A 20078-nucleotide genomic window follows, 5' to 3' on the forward strand; every position below is an offset into this window, starting at 1 on the left:
TTACTCGACTCTCAGATTTTGTTGTTGACATCCTACTGAATTTTGAGAGGTCAGTAGTGAAAGAGCGTAGTCTTCCAAATTAAGACAACGCTGGAGTAGAAACAGGCATTGGACTGTGTTTGGAGAGTTCCGGGTGCGGGTCGTGAACTGGAACGCTGCTAGCTCACAGCTTATGAGATTTCGTCCTTTGTGAGTCTGGTCCAAAGTAACTGAAGTTTATGAATGGAACAAAGTTAATGCAGCCAAAATGATCAACACTGGGTCCGAGCACACAAAGACAAAGGGGTCTGTCTGTCTGTCTCGCCCCCGGCCAGTGTGGCCTTATTACACTCGAACAACGACTGCTAAAGAGAGAGAGAGAGAGAGAGAGAGTGAGTGAGAGAGAGAAGGTGAAGAGTGAATGAGTGGATGTGAGCAGCGTTTGCATCGTTTAAAACCTTAAACGTTGAATTTATGAGGAAATAGCATCGTGGATATTGCAACGTCGTTCACAAGCAACGTCTTCCCCAACATTCTGTATCGTTTATCGAATATCAATTGCATTTTCCTGGCCGCTCCCCTTCTCAATCTATTACGGCAGACATACTTCGACGCTGCGCGCAAATGGATGGACCAACTTCGATGCGAGCGAAACTTTATATTAGATATCGACCGTGAACATTTATTAGTCTCTACTTTTCGGGCCTTTAAAGTTATATGCCTTGTTCCAATTCCGAGTAGATGAGTAATATTGAATCGCCTCCAGCTCATGTTCAAACTAATATCTTGAACGTAAACTCTGAATTGATGCAGGGTAAATTGGCCGCAGGGGGATTATTCCTGTAGCTGGGGAAGGGCAACTCCCCGACTCACGACTCACTCCCCGACCCTTCTCAGCTTCACCCCCTTCACAGTCTATCAAACGATGATTTTTTGCTTGCTGATATCGTTCCAGAATTGCTGAAACAATGTTATCAAACGTTGTTATATCCAAAACAAATACATGTATTATGGAAAGTGAATTAACTATTATTGATGTGAGGTGAGAATCAAATTAAACTAATACAATTATACAACTCATTTGCATGTATTACAGTTTCAATTATCAATTTCATGTAATGTGATTCTTGATGAGCACCTCATTTACATCGAATTGTAATCATGACACTTCGATTGTGATTTCATGTAATTCCAATCCAGCGTCATGTATAGTAATGGGATGATTATCATTGTAATGGAGTATTGCGTTGGTCCAATATTTTCAACTTTTTCATGTAATGGGATTACAATTACTTGGCTCCAACAGTAATTTTTGTACTTTCATTGCAATTATATAATGATTGAATTTAAGATTATTTGATTAATGTTCGTATTCATCAACAATATTAGATTGATATTTCACAGAGTTCGAATAATTTCTGTCAAACTTTGAGATACGTTCTCATCTATAACAAAAGCCTATCACTCTGGGGAAAAATCAACTTGATATTCCCAATTTTCCCCCATGAATGCATGCCATTAAACGTTGAAAAGTGGACTGAAGTTGCCAATCCTATCACTTCCACTCAGTGAGTTTTGAAAAATCTGTGTAGTCGCACTTGGTTGATGGAAATTTTTTATCAGGGTACTTCAACAAATCTAATCAACAGTTTATCGCCTTTCCATTGTTTTTGAGGCCGATAGTGGTCGAATGTTGTGTTGAGTTAGTGCAATGACGAGAGCGCTTGTATCATCGATTGGGCCACACACATTAAAGTGCACGAAAATCACATACACACATGCTCACAGCAGCACGCGCATGCGCGTTGGGCCGCTGGAGCTTGCAGAGAGCACCAGTCGATAATGTGGTTGTGCCTACCGATCAGCTTCCGCGTCATACGACCTATTAACCGGCAATCTAACAGGTGAAATACATCGACTATCACAACAGAAATCGCATCATCTGTCTCTCACTCACTGAGAGGGTGAGGGAAACCCATCCATCCACCCCTTCATCATCACTCTCTCACTCCCTCCCCACTCATTCTCTCTTCTAAACGTTGATGTGTCTCACAGCACTAACACTCTCCTCAATCTATTTTAGAGAATCCCAAACAAACTGTTTTGCTAATGACATAAAACAACAAACAAATTACATGCTCAATGGTTATCGATTAACCGACTAATAGGCTTCAGGTGCAGGCAATTTGAATTGATTGAATGCATTTAATTCGATGTCGATTTTGAAAGCAGTTTGGAAGATCATCAGTTATAATAAAATGTGCTGGTCACACATTGCTGTATCAGCAATTGGAAATGGCATAGAACTTTGATAATGCTATCACTTCTAGGTAAGGCTTGGAACAATACACCTGGAATACATGTATAGAATGCATTCAAGTACATTGGTTTGAACCTTACACAGATTGTATACGAATTCGTAAAATTTTGTTCCAAACCATAACTACTCAACAGCCTCTGCAACTTCTCATAATCAATTCTCTCACACATAATCTGATGATACTACTTCATAATGGATTTTCTTAGAAGTCAAACTCGACTCTAAATCAAGAAATGACAAAGCGATGTATGAAATGACAACTCCATGACATGCCAGCAGATGAAGCAAGCACACTTTGCCTATTACTGAGGTTGAGCTATCAAACTTTGCCATTAAGATATTGTAGAGTTCAAGTTATGTGTGAGATATATCTGTGCTCTGATGCCTATTGTTCATCTGGCACAACGTCTGACATTCGAGTCAATAGCTTTTGCATTACAATGAACTGAAGAGTCGTGAGTGGAGGAATTACGAACGAGCGTCATTTCCTCGAAGTAAAGACAATGGAGACAGCTCAAGACAACGTCACGTCAAGTCAATGAGCAAGCTGATGTATTGTCTATGCTCTACTATTGAGCATCATCTTCTAATTCCTAAAATCTCAAGAATCTCTGCAGAATCGAGAAACGCTGATATCACTGTATTTATCATAATTTGACGGTTCAAAATCAGATGGATTCGTTGGCGGAATGAAGTGATTCCATTCCAATTGATGATTGATGAATAATTACAAAATACTTGAGAGTGTCAAGCCAGTCTAACATGTTTCATTTTAACAAGTCTAACTTATTTTGTTCCCGAATCTTCTGATTTATGAATAACGACATTACTAATTGATAGATAGGCCTAGTTGTAAAATCTTTGACATTTCAAGTTGGTGATGATCATCTTATTAATTCAAATGTTATATCAATAGGACTACTACTAGGTGGTTGAAACTCACATTTTTCAGAAGTAAGAAGCTTGTTAATGCATTATGGATATTGGAACATTGTGGAGTGTATTTTTACTCACATGGTTGAGAGAGCAAACTGGAGAGACTGTTCGGAGAATAATGTCACTTTAGTACACACGTTATTCGAGTATTCTATACTTTTTTATTCATTACTCATGTCATTACAGGAATAAGATCGCAGTTACATTATCTTGGAGAGTTAATTGAATTTTATATTGAATAATATTTGTGTTATGATTGGTCATTATTCCGCTTTAATTATATCTCGGGATGATCGATTTATCTAGCTTTAAATATAGAATAGAGAAATAACCAAACAAGAGAATGAAACAATGATCTATTTCCATCTTACTATAATAATAATAATTCATGTTCATTATGAAAAGCGAACTTGAGCTATTGAACCATTCCAGTAAGCATCATGAGCTCTTCAATAAGTAGGAGAGGGCATTGATGAATATTGCATTCACATAATGTGGTGTTGTAGCAGAGTCCACACAGCCTGCATGAGGGGGAAATAATTCACTGTTGATAAACTCTCGGTAACACAGATTTCAATTAAGGAAGCAATAGGATGTTTCTCGCTGGCAACAACTTAGAATCCACTGTAGTGAAACTTTGTACCTTTATCCTTGTCACACTCGCAGCTCGTAGCAGTTGAGGGTTTCCAATTAAACTGTTGTTGTTCGACAAAACAAAGCCGGTATCTTGTCTACCTGCCTGAATAGATGATCCCGGCTGGAATTGTGTCCAACGACTGTTGTAATTCATCGAGAATTGAAACAATGCAGCCTTACAACATTTTGAACCACACTGTTCTGAGCTTATCTTTGCAGGCGAGCTGAAGTTATGCGTGATCACAGCAGTGTTATCCTGGTCTAAGTTGTGAGACGTAATAAATTCCAGATGGAAATTGATTATTCAAATATGAATCGTTCCACTCTCATTGCTGTATATGTATTAATGACATTTCAGACTGATAATGTATCATTTCGATTAATATCGAACACATTCATCATAGATTCGTATATTGAACACCTTGTTTCTATTTAACTCTCAGGATCACCACCAAACAGATCAATATTTAGAGTCAATAAGCCACAATGCTGAACTATATCTAGAGAAATCTCAACTCTATGCCTCAACTGTTTTACATTACTCGTATGAAAAATAAATGACCTATAAAGACATTGGGCCTAAAATTATTAGTTTTATTCGTTAATATTTTCACCCGTTTTCGATTACTCACTCCTACTCAATCTTATCTTTCGAATGACCAGCTGGCATAATGGAGATCGACCGGAGCGCTAAACGATCTTATATGCGCTGAGACGACTGCAATGCCCAGCTTGGCTTCTGCGCGGATTTTTCGTTGGTTCCTGACAGCTGAAACGTTCGGCCCGCCGGTTGTAATCCGGAATTCACACAAAAGGCTCCATTGTAAGCGGGTTTTCGTTCAACAATAACCGATACTCAATAAACCTTTTCTCCTTTGCTACGCTTGTCCTCAAGTCTCTCATTCCATTGCATTCTTCGCCAAAGAACGGGTTACAAAAACCCTTTCTCTCAGCAAATCCATACGTTTTATACTTGCTCCAATTCGCTATATTTCGTTTGACTGGCACAGAAACCTGAAGCTATACATTTAGGCAGCATTTGTATTGAAAATGAATAGACCCGAAACCAATTTCAGAGGCGAGTTGCGATTGATTTCCCAGAAATATGGTTGATTGAATAACGAGTTTTCTTACGATTTAAACTACCTTACTGGTTACTAGTAAATTTTGCATGAATGCAATCAATGTTGTAGTAGTTAAGGAGATAAAATAAACTTATAAAGTATGAACGTTAATGCTTGTATTGATGATTCACCCACTAAAAGCCATTTTTCTTCTCTTAAAACATATTTTTTTTAATTCAATGAATTGAAAAAATTCTCAAGTTACTTCAGAGTTCCTTCAACAACCAAAACTCAACTTCACCCTTGAATCTCTTCAAAGAATAGATCATGAGGAAGAATCTAGGAGAGAAGTTATGTTGTAAAGCTGCGCACAGACTTGAGCGTCACGGGCACGCGTATTCCACTCTTCATCAGCCGATTCTATCTGTATTTGTACAGCAACAGCAAGATATAAATATAAGTGAAATGCGCGTGTTCAAGGCGCTCAAGTCTGTTCACAGCTTTAGAAAGACATCAAAATCATTCTTTAATGGATTTTTCGTAACTTCAATGTTTACTGATAGAGCTATTTGTGTTTAATGTTGCAGAGATGGCGCTTGACAAGCAGCCTGCTGCTGCTGGGCATAACACTGTGCCTGCTGCTGGTGTTGCGCCTGATGGTGCTGGGCCCCCAGGCTCCCACGTTCGCCACCTCCGACAACCCGACGGCCAGGGCGCCGTCGCTGCTGGTCCGCAGCCTCACCTTCGCCTACCTGCCCGCCTTTAACCTGCAGCTGCTCGTCTGGCCACGCTGGCTCAGCTTCGACTGGTCGATGGACGCCATTCCTCGGGTGGCCACAGTCTGGGATCCGCGCAATGCTGCCAGTGTGGCGCTCTACTACACGGCTGGTAGGGCTGTCATTAGGGCTTGGCACAAGGGCAGTAGAACCTGTCAAAAAAAGTTGAGAACTCCTGCATGTAAACACTGCAGCACACATCATTCCCAGTTATGTCGAGTGAATAACAACAACAACAATACTCCGCGATGTGAGTGTACCCCCTACAACGATGTACTTCTTTTAGCCATAGGCTTTACTGCCATCCCTTTTCTTCCCGCTTCAAATCTATTTTTCTACGTGGGTTTCGTGGTAGCCGAACGCGTCCTTTACTTGCCCAGTGTCGGATTCTGTTTCGCGGTGGCGTTCGGCTACCATCTTCTGTCGCGACGTTCGGGCCGCGACAAGCGACTGGTGCGTTTCTGTTTCGGGCTGCTGTTAGTCTCGTTCAGTGCTAGAACTTTGCAGCGAAATAGTGATTGGCGCGATGAGGAGAGCCTCTACCGGTCTGGCATCAACATCAACCCACCCAAAGGTGAGTAATGCATATTTCCGATTTCCGATTATCAAATAATAATGTAGTTTTATTGAATTCAACCTCTATACAACAATGGATTTTTTCATATTGAGATATCATCGAAGTGATCTAGTCTCATTATTGACCAGTATTGAGCGTATGGGATAGAGCAGAATGGGATAGGCCTACTGGGATGCTTAATTACACCATCAAGATGAATCTTAATCCAGGATCAGCTGAATGCTGAGTATGACTACCTGTTTAATATGACAGTTGATCCTGATTAGAGAAACCCGGCATAAATGACATGAAAGTTAGTGATAAGGATACCCAAATGAAATTCAGCAAGAAAATTGAATTCAAAGTTGATTGAGTCAAATCTTCTTGCATCTTGACTGTCATTATCAATTTTCTTATTACCGGCTTACCAGTATGAATCTTATCATCTTCTATACATATGAAAGCGAAATGGCACTCACTCACTGACTGACTGACTGACTGATTGACTGACTCACTCACTCACTCACTCACTCGCAGATCTAAAAATCTACCGGACCAAAAACGTTGAAATTTGGTAGGTATGTTCAGTTGGCCCTTTAAAGGTGCACTAAGAACGGATTTGGAAAAATTTCCAAAGATACGCCCAAAATCATCGTTTTTCCAGCGTTTTTTAGCCTTTTCTCAGCTTTATCGAGAACAAATGAACAGAAATTGTTCAAATTTAGTACAAAAGCTGACCTAGGGTGTAATAATGTTGTGTTAGAAGGAATTTGAAATAACGCCAAAGATACGCCCAAAATTAGCGGGATTTTTCGTTTTCTCAGTTCTTTCATCAAGTAATAAGCAGAAAATGTTCAAATTTGGTACAGAGGTTTAGCTAGGGTCTAAAAATTTTGTGATGAGGTGACTTTAATATTTCATCAAAGATACGCCCATAATCAGCGTTTTTCACAGATTTTCTGCGTTTTCTTAGTACTTTGACTTTCTGATGGAATGAAGCATGCTCAAATGAAAAATGCAGGTGAGCAAAGCGAGCCCGCTGATCTCATTTCTGGACGATCCAGCCGGGGGTCCAGGGGCGGAGCCCCCTGGCTAGACGGATATGGCGAGCGAAGCGAGCCTGACGGCTGTTATATGATATAATGTTGGCTAACATGACGCTTAGTTGTGTTCAAGATTAGATCAATATGGTTTTTTATATACGATTGGATTAATTAAATGTTATAATAAGATGATTCATATCTAAGCATAGAACTGTAAGCTTTTTATAACTCTTCATATTTCATTTTCTTTCATTTCCAATGATACAGTAGTGGGTGAATGGCAATGTTGTATTAATGAAAATTCATATCCCTATGTTCAGTGATTGATGGTGATTTTATTAATCCACGCTCATGAGAGTCTGAAGTTACCTCACTGTGTCCCATGATCAACAGCATCAAGAACAAGAGTCAATCCAGAATCTAGAGTTGTTCGATCGTTCTCTTCTCGAATCAGATTAGTTTAATTAAGCTTGTGATGGAGTACCTGCCTGTAAATTTGCACGCAAATCTGAGACATGTAGCTCGTTGATGGTGATTTAGAGATAAATTAGTAAGTCATTCTAAAACACGCACGATTATTGATCACCTTAGGTTGCCAAAAAAGTCCACTTGAATAATGTAGAATAAGAATCATAATGACTTGTTTTCCAAGCCTGCTAATTTCTCCCATCCTATCAACATTTCATCGGAATGATTGATTCTGAATTTTGTTTTTCTCTGACGCTCCATTGAGAAATTAAATAGTTGAATTAATTACAAATCAGGCCTAGTGAGAGCTACCGGCCATTTGTAATCCATGTTCATGAGAGCCTATTCAAGATCACGATCCAATTAGAGTGAATGGAAATAAATCGCAATATTTGAATGTCTCGAAGCCTGATGCTCATAAACAGTGTCGGTTGCAGTTGATTTAACATTGATTCGACTTTTCCCAGTGTTCACAGTAATCAGTAATTTCACAAACGTTCATACATTTCGTTTCACAACATGATGTTATGAGATAGTTTTCAGAGAATGTAGAGGATGTATGGTATGTTTGGATATAAATGTTCATTAATATTATTTTATGAAGACGTAATACAGGAATATCACGTAGCTACTGAGACCTCGTCATTTCAAACTCGAGAAAATTTATTTTTGAATTGAAAACTTGATGTGTTGCTACCATTGAAACTTGAGAAGTTAGGATTGATACGTGAAACTTCCAATAAGATATGTTTCAATGTACTTTCATATGCCTGAAACTTGATGTGATAAAATATCTTCCTAGGTTGAACTTCTTCAATAGAATTTAGAATCTATTCCAAACGCAAATCACTATTCTCAAGTTGATTTGATCACGTGCGAAATAGCATTTACATGTATTATTTATAGATCAAAAGCCCTAAAAAACGTTTTTTTCTATTTTTTCAAATTTAATTCTATTATTTTTTTTTGTGCAAGAGATACAGAGAAATTTCAAATCCATAAAATTCAGATAGTTTTTTCAACTTTGGAACGATTTATATTCTTGCGCTGTGCGTCAACAATGTGTTCTTCAGTGCCCTCCTAAGAAAACCCTTCATGAATTCTGGTGCGTTTTTATCATGAGGTACAAGCTAGGGCTATAAAATCGACTAGTTCAAAAAAATCGATTTTATAGTTCTAGTTTGAAGGTTATAGATAATAAAATTTGCGTTCAAGAGAAAAAATTTAAAGGACATAAATTCTATATGAACATTTTTAAAATACTGTAGTCAAAAAAAGGTTGAATATCTTGAACGGTTATTGAAATACAAGCGATGTAGCAAAACCCTAAAATTTTTGGCGACCATCTTGTTTTCGAGGTATTTGCCTGTGTTTTCGACTTATCATCATCACGATCCTTATTATGTTAGACCTAACGAAGAAATTGAGACATCTGCCACGGCTGTTACTCAAAAATGACCACGAAATGACATTTGCGCCCGGACTATATAGGCCTATTTTCATAATTATTATTCAATTATTGATTATAATTTTAATAATAAAACCATATTCATTCAATTTGCAATACAAATTTGACGTAGGATAAATCAAATACCGTAATTCTTCTATTAAAAATCATTACAGGTGTTACTTTCAATATCAGCATGGATCTATTCAAGTTCATCAAATCTATTCGTGCTTCAAACAGACCCTTGCAGAGCACGGTTAACACCCGCTCGAAATTTCTTAAAAATCAACTTTCAAGAAAAATGTTGGACTTTATGGAATAAACACAAATCGGAAATATTTTTATAGGCCTCTTTCACACGATAGGAGACGTGCAACTTGAACACTGAACAGTGTTCACGTTTATTGTCGAAGTACATCGAGTCAAATCATGTCTTTCACATGGTGAACCCGAGCCAGGAACCTCCTTTTGTCACGTCTTTTCCCCTCGAGGCAAGCAGAAACCGGCTTGGATCGAGATACTAGCGGACAAATCGCCGCTATCACATGGTGATTCTACGTTTCTCCGGTCACCACTTTTCTCAAAAACTATTTTTCTTGAAAATGGAGATAGAAAGATTCTGATTTCGGATTTGGATTCAGCGACCCCAAATTCATTAAAGCGTAAGTCCCGTTTTCGAAAATATCCGAAAACAAGGAAGTTATGGCTGTTTTTAATAAAGCTTTCTATTATCATATTATAATTATACGGTAAAAACGAACAGGTACTGTACTATAGAGTAAGTATGTACTGTAGCTATTATAATACAACTAACACTGTATTCGTGTAGGAAATTTTGCTGGGATATTTTTCTTGATTTCTGAAAATACCCAAAAATAATGGAGTAAGATAACTTTGGAAAACCAAAGTTTTCCTGCCGATTGACAAAACAGATTAAAAATTATTCTAAGACATATTATGTCTTGAACTAAAAACGTGTAACAGATATCCAGATCACTATTCAAGCAACAAGCTTTTCATAAATTTATTAATAGTGATATACATTGTAGACGTTCGGTGACCAGAGAGAGAGCTATTAATCTTGAGCGAAATGGGGTTGAAGATTTCCCTTTAAATCGTGAATTTTCTCTTCTGAAGAGTGCAATGTCGAATGGTTTTTTTTCGACAGCAAATCCTTCCATAATTCATGAGATGGTTGTTGAAAAGTCTAACAAATTACGGGAAATAGATGCTATGCGTAAGACGGATATTCTATGAGATAGCGTGATGCGTTAGCGTTTCTTGAAGCATCCCAAACCCTAGCAGGGGGCTCATCGATTTTCCCCGATAAGAGGCATGGTGTGCAAATGAAGGTTAGTTTATCTCCTCGAGTCTGAAATCACTTTCCTGATGCCATGAAATTATACTTGGATTTGAAATGTGATTATTTTAGTATAATGTATTTCTCTTAACAATGACTCATTCAGTTTTTGAGTTAAGATATTCCACAGTTATACTCAACTTTGTTCTTAAGGATGTTTATCTTTTCAATTGATAAGTTCAAAATGTGTCCCATTCCAATCCACAATTGAGATATCTCACACATTGGGATTGGTTTCTAGTTGCTTGATCTGAATATAAATCTATGTAAAAAATATATTGTAATATTCATTTATATGGTTTATAAGATAAGTTCAGTTATTATGTATTAATAAGGGGGAAGCATTAAAGCATCAAGGGGGAAAGTTCTCCCTGATAGGAATATTTGTAATTCGCTAGTGACAAAGAGGAAAAGAGGAATTCCACAAAAAGAGGAAATATTGTTTTGTCTCATGAAATACACAACATTTTCACTCCACCCATATTCATGAAAATATATACCTATATATCACCAACACAGACATATGCATTTTTTCATTTTCTATTTAGATAGTGGATTAGGACTCTGAATAGTAGATGGAGGAAGAATAAATGCAATCAGCAATGCTTCAAAATGCAGAATCAAATAAGTCGTTCATGTTTCCATAAGTTGACTCTGGAGCAGCATGCAAAAATTCTAATGCATTAACCAGAATTATAAAACAACTGTCAAAATAATGTAACTTCTACCCTGTTAACCGACTATTTAAATGCAAGAGAATTCCGAATGAAAAATTATCGAATATGGAACATCATTCTCAATAATTCTATTATAATAAGAATCCATTGTTTATGGATTCAGTGTAATTCAGTATTTATGTTATGTATTCAGTTCACCCACATACGGTCATGCTTAAAAGAGCTTGTATATGAGTAATGTACCTTATTGAAATAATGACATGAATAAATAATGAATCGATGACTCAATTGAAAAATTATTTATTCAGATTATTCAATTGAAACATAGACCTATTATATGTGGGGCATTCCTTTGAGAAACCAATTTGATGTAACCAAGCATAAGTATTAAGTGGAACTATAAAATGATGTAATGACTGAGTAGTAATTTTTAACTGTTTATTCAGGTTATTCAATGACTTTCATAACTGACACTGGAGATTCAATGACGTGGGAATTTCAATGACTTACCAAAATTCGTTGTCATCATTTTGTTGTGAATCACAGATAAGAATATTAATATCGGGGCACTGAGCTTCACTCGTTATTTTTATGTATTGATAAACTGAACACAATTCTCTAAAATGATCGTGTTTATATTTCACAGCTGGCTATACGTCATCTTATGAATTTCGGGGATGCGATATTTTGATTTTTCACATACTCACTTTTTTATTATCCAAGCTGTTCCAGCCAAGGATGAATTATCCTTTTAATGTCGTTCAGCGAGTTTTCTCAAGGATGAGACCTAGTGCAATCGAATCTTCATATCATAAACCTACTATGTTCCAAATTTCGTGGAAATCGTTGGAGCCGTTTTCGAGATCCGTTAAACATGAATAACCAGATATAAAGATAGCCAGATATAAAAATAACCAGATATATAAATACAGAAATTGCTCGCTTAATATAATGGGATTATAATGAATAATTACTTGTCCATCAATTGATAGCACTTCATATATCAGCGTTGGTCATATATTTAGATGCTCATATCGAGTTCTACAACTTGACTAAGGATTCGTTATGTTATCATTCATTTTTTTACCTCTAAAATGAATTGAAGTGAGCGATTGTCATAATCGTAATGAAACGTAATGGTGCTCCCTGACGGTGAAAATCGAAAGACTATTCACAACGGCTATGACCTTCATTTAATTAATAATTGAATGGGAACTTGATTGCCAATAACGTTGAATTAGAAAGGGATTGTTTCAGAAGTTCAATCGCAATCCAATTGTAATATAAATCGGAATCAAATTATAATCATTGAATTTGATGCGCCATAGGGAGCATTTGCACCGCAAGCGTGGATATTTCCCAAGTGAAATGATTAGTTCCATTTTCGATGAGAGGCAAGCGCTGCAAAAAGTATGATATGATAAATTTATAAAATTGATAATGTCCCTAGCGGTGATGAATAATGATGATATAAAAAATGAGTCAGACAGAATTATTTCACTTGTCATTGCGAACCTGGTGACAAAATTCAGAAACTAATTAAATTTATTTAATTTCCCAGAATGTAGACGTGTGAACTGGCATTTATGATTAGGTGAGTAGGGTTGAGGTAGCAGTGTTATCTTGCCGGTCCAATAATTTCACTGAATCAGCAATTCGCTCGCCAAACGCTTCATGTTCAAGTGCTTTTATATGATGCAAACGACTGGATTCATAATGTGGTGTTCTCAACTTTTTCATGCCAAAACGTTTCCCAGCGCAGAGTAAACTGAAATATCTCGCTTTTACTTTCTGCTACCTTCAAAATAATAAGAGAAAAATCACTCTCCAGTCAAAAATTAGGAAATAAATTCCCTCATGTACATCATACTTCATAGAATGACTTGTTTATTCTGCTGCTCCAATGAACAACTTGATTGAACTTATTCTTTTTATAGAATGAGAAAGTTTATAATTTTCTTCTTACTTATAGGCGATCTACCCGTGGACGGCTTTCGTTAATTTAAGTTGGTAAATGGATTATATCGTCAAAAACATGATCATTATGACTGTCAGAATATCATTCACAAATCACTTCACATTCAATCATTTCTCCTAATAACAGCTCACGCCAATAGTATGTTAGATCGATCATCAATCCATAGAATACAGTTAGATAAGTTAACTATAGAAAAGTTAACTATATCCCACATTTCCAATCTCGTAAGCTCCAGAAAAATGTTCCAAAAATATAAATATTTACTCGGTTTGTCATTTTCTAGCTAAAGATGAATTCTATTTTGAAAATTCAATATAGATTGAACTGAACGATTAGAGTTTACTGTACCGTATCCCAGATTTTCAATCTCGTAAGCTCCAAAAATGTTTCAAGGATATATTTACTAGGTTTGTGATTTTCTGGCTCCAGATGAATTCTATTATTGATCAAATCTTGGATAGTATAAAAAAAATTATTAAAATCATGATGATATTTTACAAATAATATGGGAATTTTGTGAATAATGTTACAAGTACGTTTGCTTTTAGCAACTGCAGTGCACTCTTGGTCAATTTATTGTTGAAAGTTTGGGTTAGCAATGTGGTTGTGATGCGGCTTGAGGCTGATGCCACTCAGTGTGGTATTTCCATAATAGTGGCCGATGTTATCATTTATACGGCAATGTCCGTGCTTGTGACGTGAAAAGCACTTGAACGAAAAATGTGCGAGTGTCAGCAAGAGAGGGTTCCCCGCCCAGGGGATGATGACAGGCGGCAGGGGGGATGGTTGTTCCCCGACAGGGTGAAGTCAACCAGCCATCTATAAAATGCAGGCAGGTAATCTGGGACGAGGATAATATCCTTGAGCTATCTTGCCCCCTCTACTAGTCGTGGTTGAACTTACAGGAAGAAGCAAATATCTTTCTTGAAGTATCAGCGCCCAGAATATGCTCCATAGCTTTTCCTGTCGTTCTAGACCTCATCGTTCCTGAAAAACGATGCCAAAAAATGTTCGTATTGAACTGTCATTCTACTGATATAAATACAATACAATTAATCCTATTATCTATATCATGATAGCAAAAATATTCCAGATTTAAGTCTTTCACGAATAAACTATTACTATTGATAAGAGTATTGAAGATAGAGTACCATCAAAATTTCTTATTCAATCAGGATCAAATTTCCATCTACAATAATAAAAGTTCCTGAAAGTTTCAGTGGAATAATGCAACCAACTCATTGATTCATCAATTTCAATTTATTCACAACACACAAAAATGTGTATACATCAATATTAACAAAAACATTTATACTCAACAAGGCAAGAGAGCAAGTCCAAAATATTTCTTAGTCATACCAATAGCACCTATTTGATAGAAGGATTGAACAAACAATAATATGATAAAAAACGTTATTGCTCCATTCCCTTCTACATTATATAATGCATTACATTTGAAATTTCCAATTCAACCACAATTATTCAATTTGTATTGAAATCAAAAGTTGGAACAAATTTCCAACTCGAAATCTCTTTAATTATAACAGGTCGTATTGATGGGAAACAATAAATTCAATTACCAGTTACAAATATTCCGAGAACAAAGGTAGAATTTTCAAAAAAATCATTTTCGATTGAATGAAACGCAGGTGGATAAATTATATCTTATAGGTTTGTCTTATGATTATTTTAACAAGAATTCATTAGAATAGTGAATAATGATTAGTCCTTAAATCTGAGTTCATCTAGAACATCATAGTTTTGTGTATATGCTATTTCTGGTTTTATTTTTCGCGTTTGTGTCACCGTTACCAGCTGGCTCCTGAGTAAGTTAAAATTCTTCAACGTGACTTGGCAACTTTATTTAGGCAGTCTTCAGAGGCTTTTCATGTGTGTGAAAATGAGTTGAATAAGTTAGGCAAAATAAAAAATTCTTTATCAAATTGAAGATCCAAAGCATAAGTACTATAATAGAGAGCTGGTGATTCCTTAGTAAGTTCAAAGCCTCCAACGTGGTAACTACAACAGTATTTAGGTAGACAGGCTCAACATGCCCGTTAAACAACGTTGATTCAATCAGAATAAGAGAGGTTGAATTGAAAAACTCAATCATATCGGAGATTTTAAGCTGGTTAGGATTTGGCAGTGCAAATGAGAAAAGTCAAAGGAGGCTGTGTCATCGCAATGGAGGGACTTTTCAAACAAGATCAACATCATCATAGCAAAATCGTTCATCACTAATGAGAGACTGACGTTGCAGCCAACGTTAGTGGGAACAAAAGGCAGACACTGTTCTTTCCTGATTGGAAAGATCTTTTGTTCCTCGGCAAGGCAAAGCAGGATGATTAAAACTTGAGCATTGTTCTCGATTCGTCCCGTTCCATTTTACTTTTTCCAGTACAGACGAGCAGAGGCTGTGTCTCTTAGCGAGCCTTTCATTCAGTTCGTGTCTCCTCTCTCTCCTTACGATCTGAGACGCCCAAATTTGGTGCTCGGGTTTTGTCAATAGCTTGACAACTCTTCCATCTTTAGCCTCTTTTCATCCAAGAACACTGCATTCTCTGTCTTTGTCAGAGTGTGTACCATTCTTTTTCTGCAATAACAAAGCAAGAACCGAAATGCCAGGGAGACGAAGATAGTACACCCACTAATCAGAGATCTTTATATGCCGTCATCTAATCAGAAAATGATTCATTTGAACAGTTTTTTTCAGTTTGATATGCATTACAGTAGATGTGAGAGTCATCTACCATTAATCAGAATTGACACCATAACGGTTCTTTGAAAACACTTAATATTCTAGCATCATCCATCCAAGATGAGAACAGTGTATTTGTGGTGCTCAAGGAATCTCTATCAATATTCGAGCTCTATCAATAAATTCTTGTAAGTGAACTACGAAGAAACAGAAAATTTTAAATAATCATTGAAAACTTATATTGAATACATTGTTGGTTCAAGAGAGGTCTGCTTCTGTTGAAAGAAATTCGAACATTCAAGATTTCAAGTGTAGTTGGTCAAAAGGGCCGGATAGAGCTGGATGATTATACTGCTCTGCTCTTTATCGTCCATATCATCCATCTATTAGCTCATAACAATATTAACGTTTTTCCAATATTTTCTGCTCCACTTTCCGTCAATTTAACAATTATAAACTCTTCCATCTACTCCCATGTTATACTGGAAAGCTTTCAGAAGCTTTAAAGGTTTGAGGAGGTGGAATACTTTATAAAATAATTTTCCAAAATTTTCTAATATAGGAAAAAGATTCCAATTAATCCCTGTCAAAATATTATTTGGTTCCACATGTTTGGAAATAATAAAATGCCATCATTTCCGATTATGCTATTCTTGATACTGGCTTCTTCTATTGACTCTTGTTTATCTCCTTTCAAACCAATGACTATGCAATCTAACATTTGAATTCAATACTCAATAGTGAGCTACAACTAATATGGGCCAGATAAACTACTAATTCAACTAATATGGGTCAGTAATAGTCAATTTATATGTACCAAGTGGAAGAAATAATGTTAAAATTAGACATAACGGAATAATGTGTGTCTATGCAGGAAGAGAAATAGAAGTGTATAGTCTTGCACAAAAGGAGTGGAAGTCTGATGCGAAGCCGGTGATCGGAGAAGAACAACAATTTGATCAACTTGATATGACGGAGATGAAGCTTGGTGAACAGAAGGGCAAAGGGAAATGGGAAGTGAGAGAATAAGGTGGATTGTAGGTGGATTTGGAGTGGCAAGACAATGTGCGAGTGTATGTTTGTGTTGTGTTTGGCAAGGTGGTCTGTGAGCGCGCTGTGTTCCTGGTTTCTTCCAAGGACTTCTCCAGTCGAAGAACAAGTAGAGCAACTTGTAGAGCGGATACAAGTTTTACAGGGGTTGTTCCTGTAGTGTGGGAGGCTAGAGTATTAGTCGGAAACAGAGACAGAGATAGGAGACGGATTGGACGGATCGGAAGAGGAGTGGTTCGGGAAAGACAAAGACAAATGCGTGGAGATGATTCTCGAAACCAGCTCAACTTTGAGCGTCTTCAAAGAAAACACCAGAATCGATATCCTTCTCCTCTTCCCTTTGCTATCTATCTCAGTCACCCTCGATGTTCAATGATATTTTCAAGTTGGAAACTACGTTATCACATCATTCCTTCAAGCTAAACTGATCTTATCCAACAAACTTATTCTCCGTCGAAATGGCGGCATAAAATTTAATGTCACTTATTCCCTAATTCGAGTAACAGCGTGTTCGGAACAAACAAATATTTACGGCTACCAATGGCAATATGGCGATTGGCAAGGAAGGGATGAGAGAGCGGGTGGAATTGCCGGCGATTTCATTTTCCTAAAACGCCAGTCTAGAAGTTCATCCTGTTTTGCAGACATGGAATATAGCTGGCGCAAACTTATACATGTGGGATCCAGGGCAAACAATTTGCTTCTCTTGTAATTGGAATGATTGAGCAGAATAAATTCCACCAGACTTGAATCTTCTGCATATCACTGGAACATAAAATAAATATTAATATGAGACTCAAATGAAAGTATATCGTAATATATTAATCACTGAATGCAATTTATTTATCCACTACAGTACTCGATATTCGTATGAGTTCATTTTGTAAAGGCGAAAAGTTTCCTTGGAAGATCATGTTGCTGAAAATATACTGAGATATTGTGTAGTGAGATCCGAGCTCTTCCAACTGTCAGCATTCATTATGAATGATATCACTACCTCATTCAAATGATAGTAACACATCTATTGGAACCTTAATATGGACAGTTGGACACATAAATTATTCGTGATGTATCTCTGATTATCTTTTAACTTTATTCATCAATTTGTATTATTTTTCCGAATAAATAATCATTAATATTCAATTTTTCAAATCTAGAAATCTTCTCTTTCATATGATTGTACTGATTAATTTGATTATCAATCTTTGAAATTGAAAAGTAACACGATACGGTATAAGGGTATTCGGTAGGGTATAACAAATGAGATACTGTATACTCATATGTGCATGAATTGCATTCTGCCATCCTTTATGAAAAAAAGATAAAATAATAGAGTAAAGTTGAAACAAGGGTACTCTGATCTCAAATTTCGAATTTACTGTCTACTTCGTACATAATGCGACAATACATTTCATAAGCTGGCTGGCAGAGCTCAAAATGATTGATAACGAGCAACTCGATACGATAAAGTCTCACTCATCAGTCAATTATTAAATGATCGATCTCTAATTTTATTTTTTTGTAAATGCACAAGTTTGCAAACGTCTTTGTACTGTATTATTATAATGTATAGCCCTCTGTTGGGCCTGCGTTTACCAAATTCTCCCAATCTAACTCAATGGTTTTATTTTGTTTCATTGAGATTTTTTTATTATCTCTTGCCTGCAATCGAGGGTGCTTACCCCTCCCTTCTATCAACTTTGGGAAAGGATGTTATCTCCTTTTGCAACGTCTCTCTCTCTCAGTGACTCTCTCCGTAGACTCTCCCTCGGCTTGGTCTATCACAGTATCGGTTGAAGCAGGTAGTGATTTGTCCAGTAGTTATAAATTCGAAAATCGGCTGTGCAAGTTCTCAAATAGACTGGACTTTGTGATTATAACTGTTATGTGTGCGAACTGATAGACAATACCAATGGTCTACCGGCTGGGACAAATATCTGTGGACATAGAGTCGGTGAGCTCATTCCTTTAACTGAATAATTCATAAAATCACCAGGGAAGAACTCTTAGGTTCATTTTATCATCACAATAAATAATAAAGGTATCCCTTAACATGAGAGTGGATATTGATAAGATGTATGTTTCAATGTATTTTACATAATAAAACCACTCAAAATTATTCTGAAAATTTGAAATTTATTCATAACAGTGACAATTACAAACAAAAATGAATGAACTTAACAAATCCTTACAAAAATTTTGAAGAAAAAACTAAAATACCTGATAAAATATTATCTTCTAATTCTATTTATATAAATGAAAATAATTAAAAACTAACAAAAACATCATGTAACGTCAGAGTTATTCTTCAAGACAAATTTTCCTCATTAACTCTACATATTTTCCACGGAAAAGACGAAATTTATTCGAACTAAATATGGGTCTGCTATTATTCATTAGATTTGCTGTGATGGAGGCCTGGCAACAGGTGTGCGGGAAGCAAGTGGAGAATGATTGTATGATGACGTCACGACGGGAGGCTCCCTTTACACCAAGAAGATATTAGAGAAGACAAGAAAAGTGGTGGTCTGATACGAGAGAGAGAGAGCTTGAATAAGAAGCACGTTGAGCACCAAAAGTAGCGTGGAACGCTACACGAAATATAAACTCAGGGAATAGAGGAAGTTGAGTAGACTATGCCAGCGGGGTCCCTTGCAATATCATCGAGGAATTTTGTACGTTTCAGTTCGTGGAGCCTTTGGTTTTTAAATATATCACTTCTCTCTTTCTCTGTTCTCTGGGATTTTTGGATCAGATTCAGCAAATGCAGAAGAGATTTGAATATGAAAAAAGACAAAATAGCGCACCTAGCTATTAACTAGTTGTTTTTAGCTTTGTCTCAACTGTTCGTTCGCAACTTCTGATGTCTCTTTCATTTCTATAGCATTTTATCACCTGAACTCTTCTTATTCACTCCAAAATACTTATTCTATTTGATTATTACATGATCTATCTATCTATCTGATTATTATTTTATTATATGGATTGAAAATCCATATGCTATCATAGAGTTCTCAATATTGAACAAAAAATGTTTGCTATTGATGAATATTTTGACGAATACTGTATTTTCCATTGTCAGTCAACTGA

General features: G+C 36.5%; 1 protein-coding gene across 1 annotated transcript in view; it reads left to right on the forward strand.

Moving 5' to 3' along the window:
- Positions 1 to 20078, forward strand: part of LOC111051090 (protein O-mannosyl-transferase TMTC2) — a 192319-nt gene that overhangs the window by 78109 nt on the left and 94132 nt on the right. The window contains exon 3 of the mRNA XM_039427940.1: positions 5523 to 6285. Within this exon, the coding sequence (XP_039283874.1) occupies positions 5523 to 6285 (763 nt within the window). The remainder of the gene's footprint in view (positions 1 to 5522; positions 6286 to 20078) is intronic.

This window comes from Nilaparvata lugens, chromosome 5, assembly GCF_014356525.2.
Source record: "Nilaparvata lugens isolate BPH chromosome 5, ASM1435652v1, whole genome shotgun sequence".
Taxonomy (NCBI): domain Eukaryota; kingdom Metazoa; phylum Arthropoda; class Insecta; order Hemiptera; family Delphacidae; genus Nilaparvata; species Nilaparvata lugens.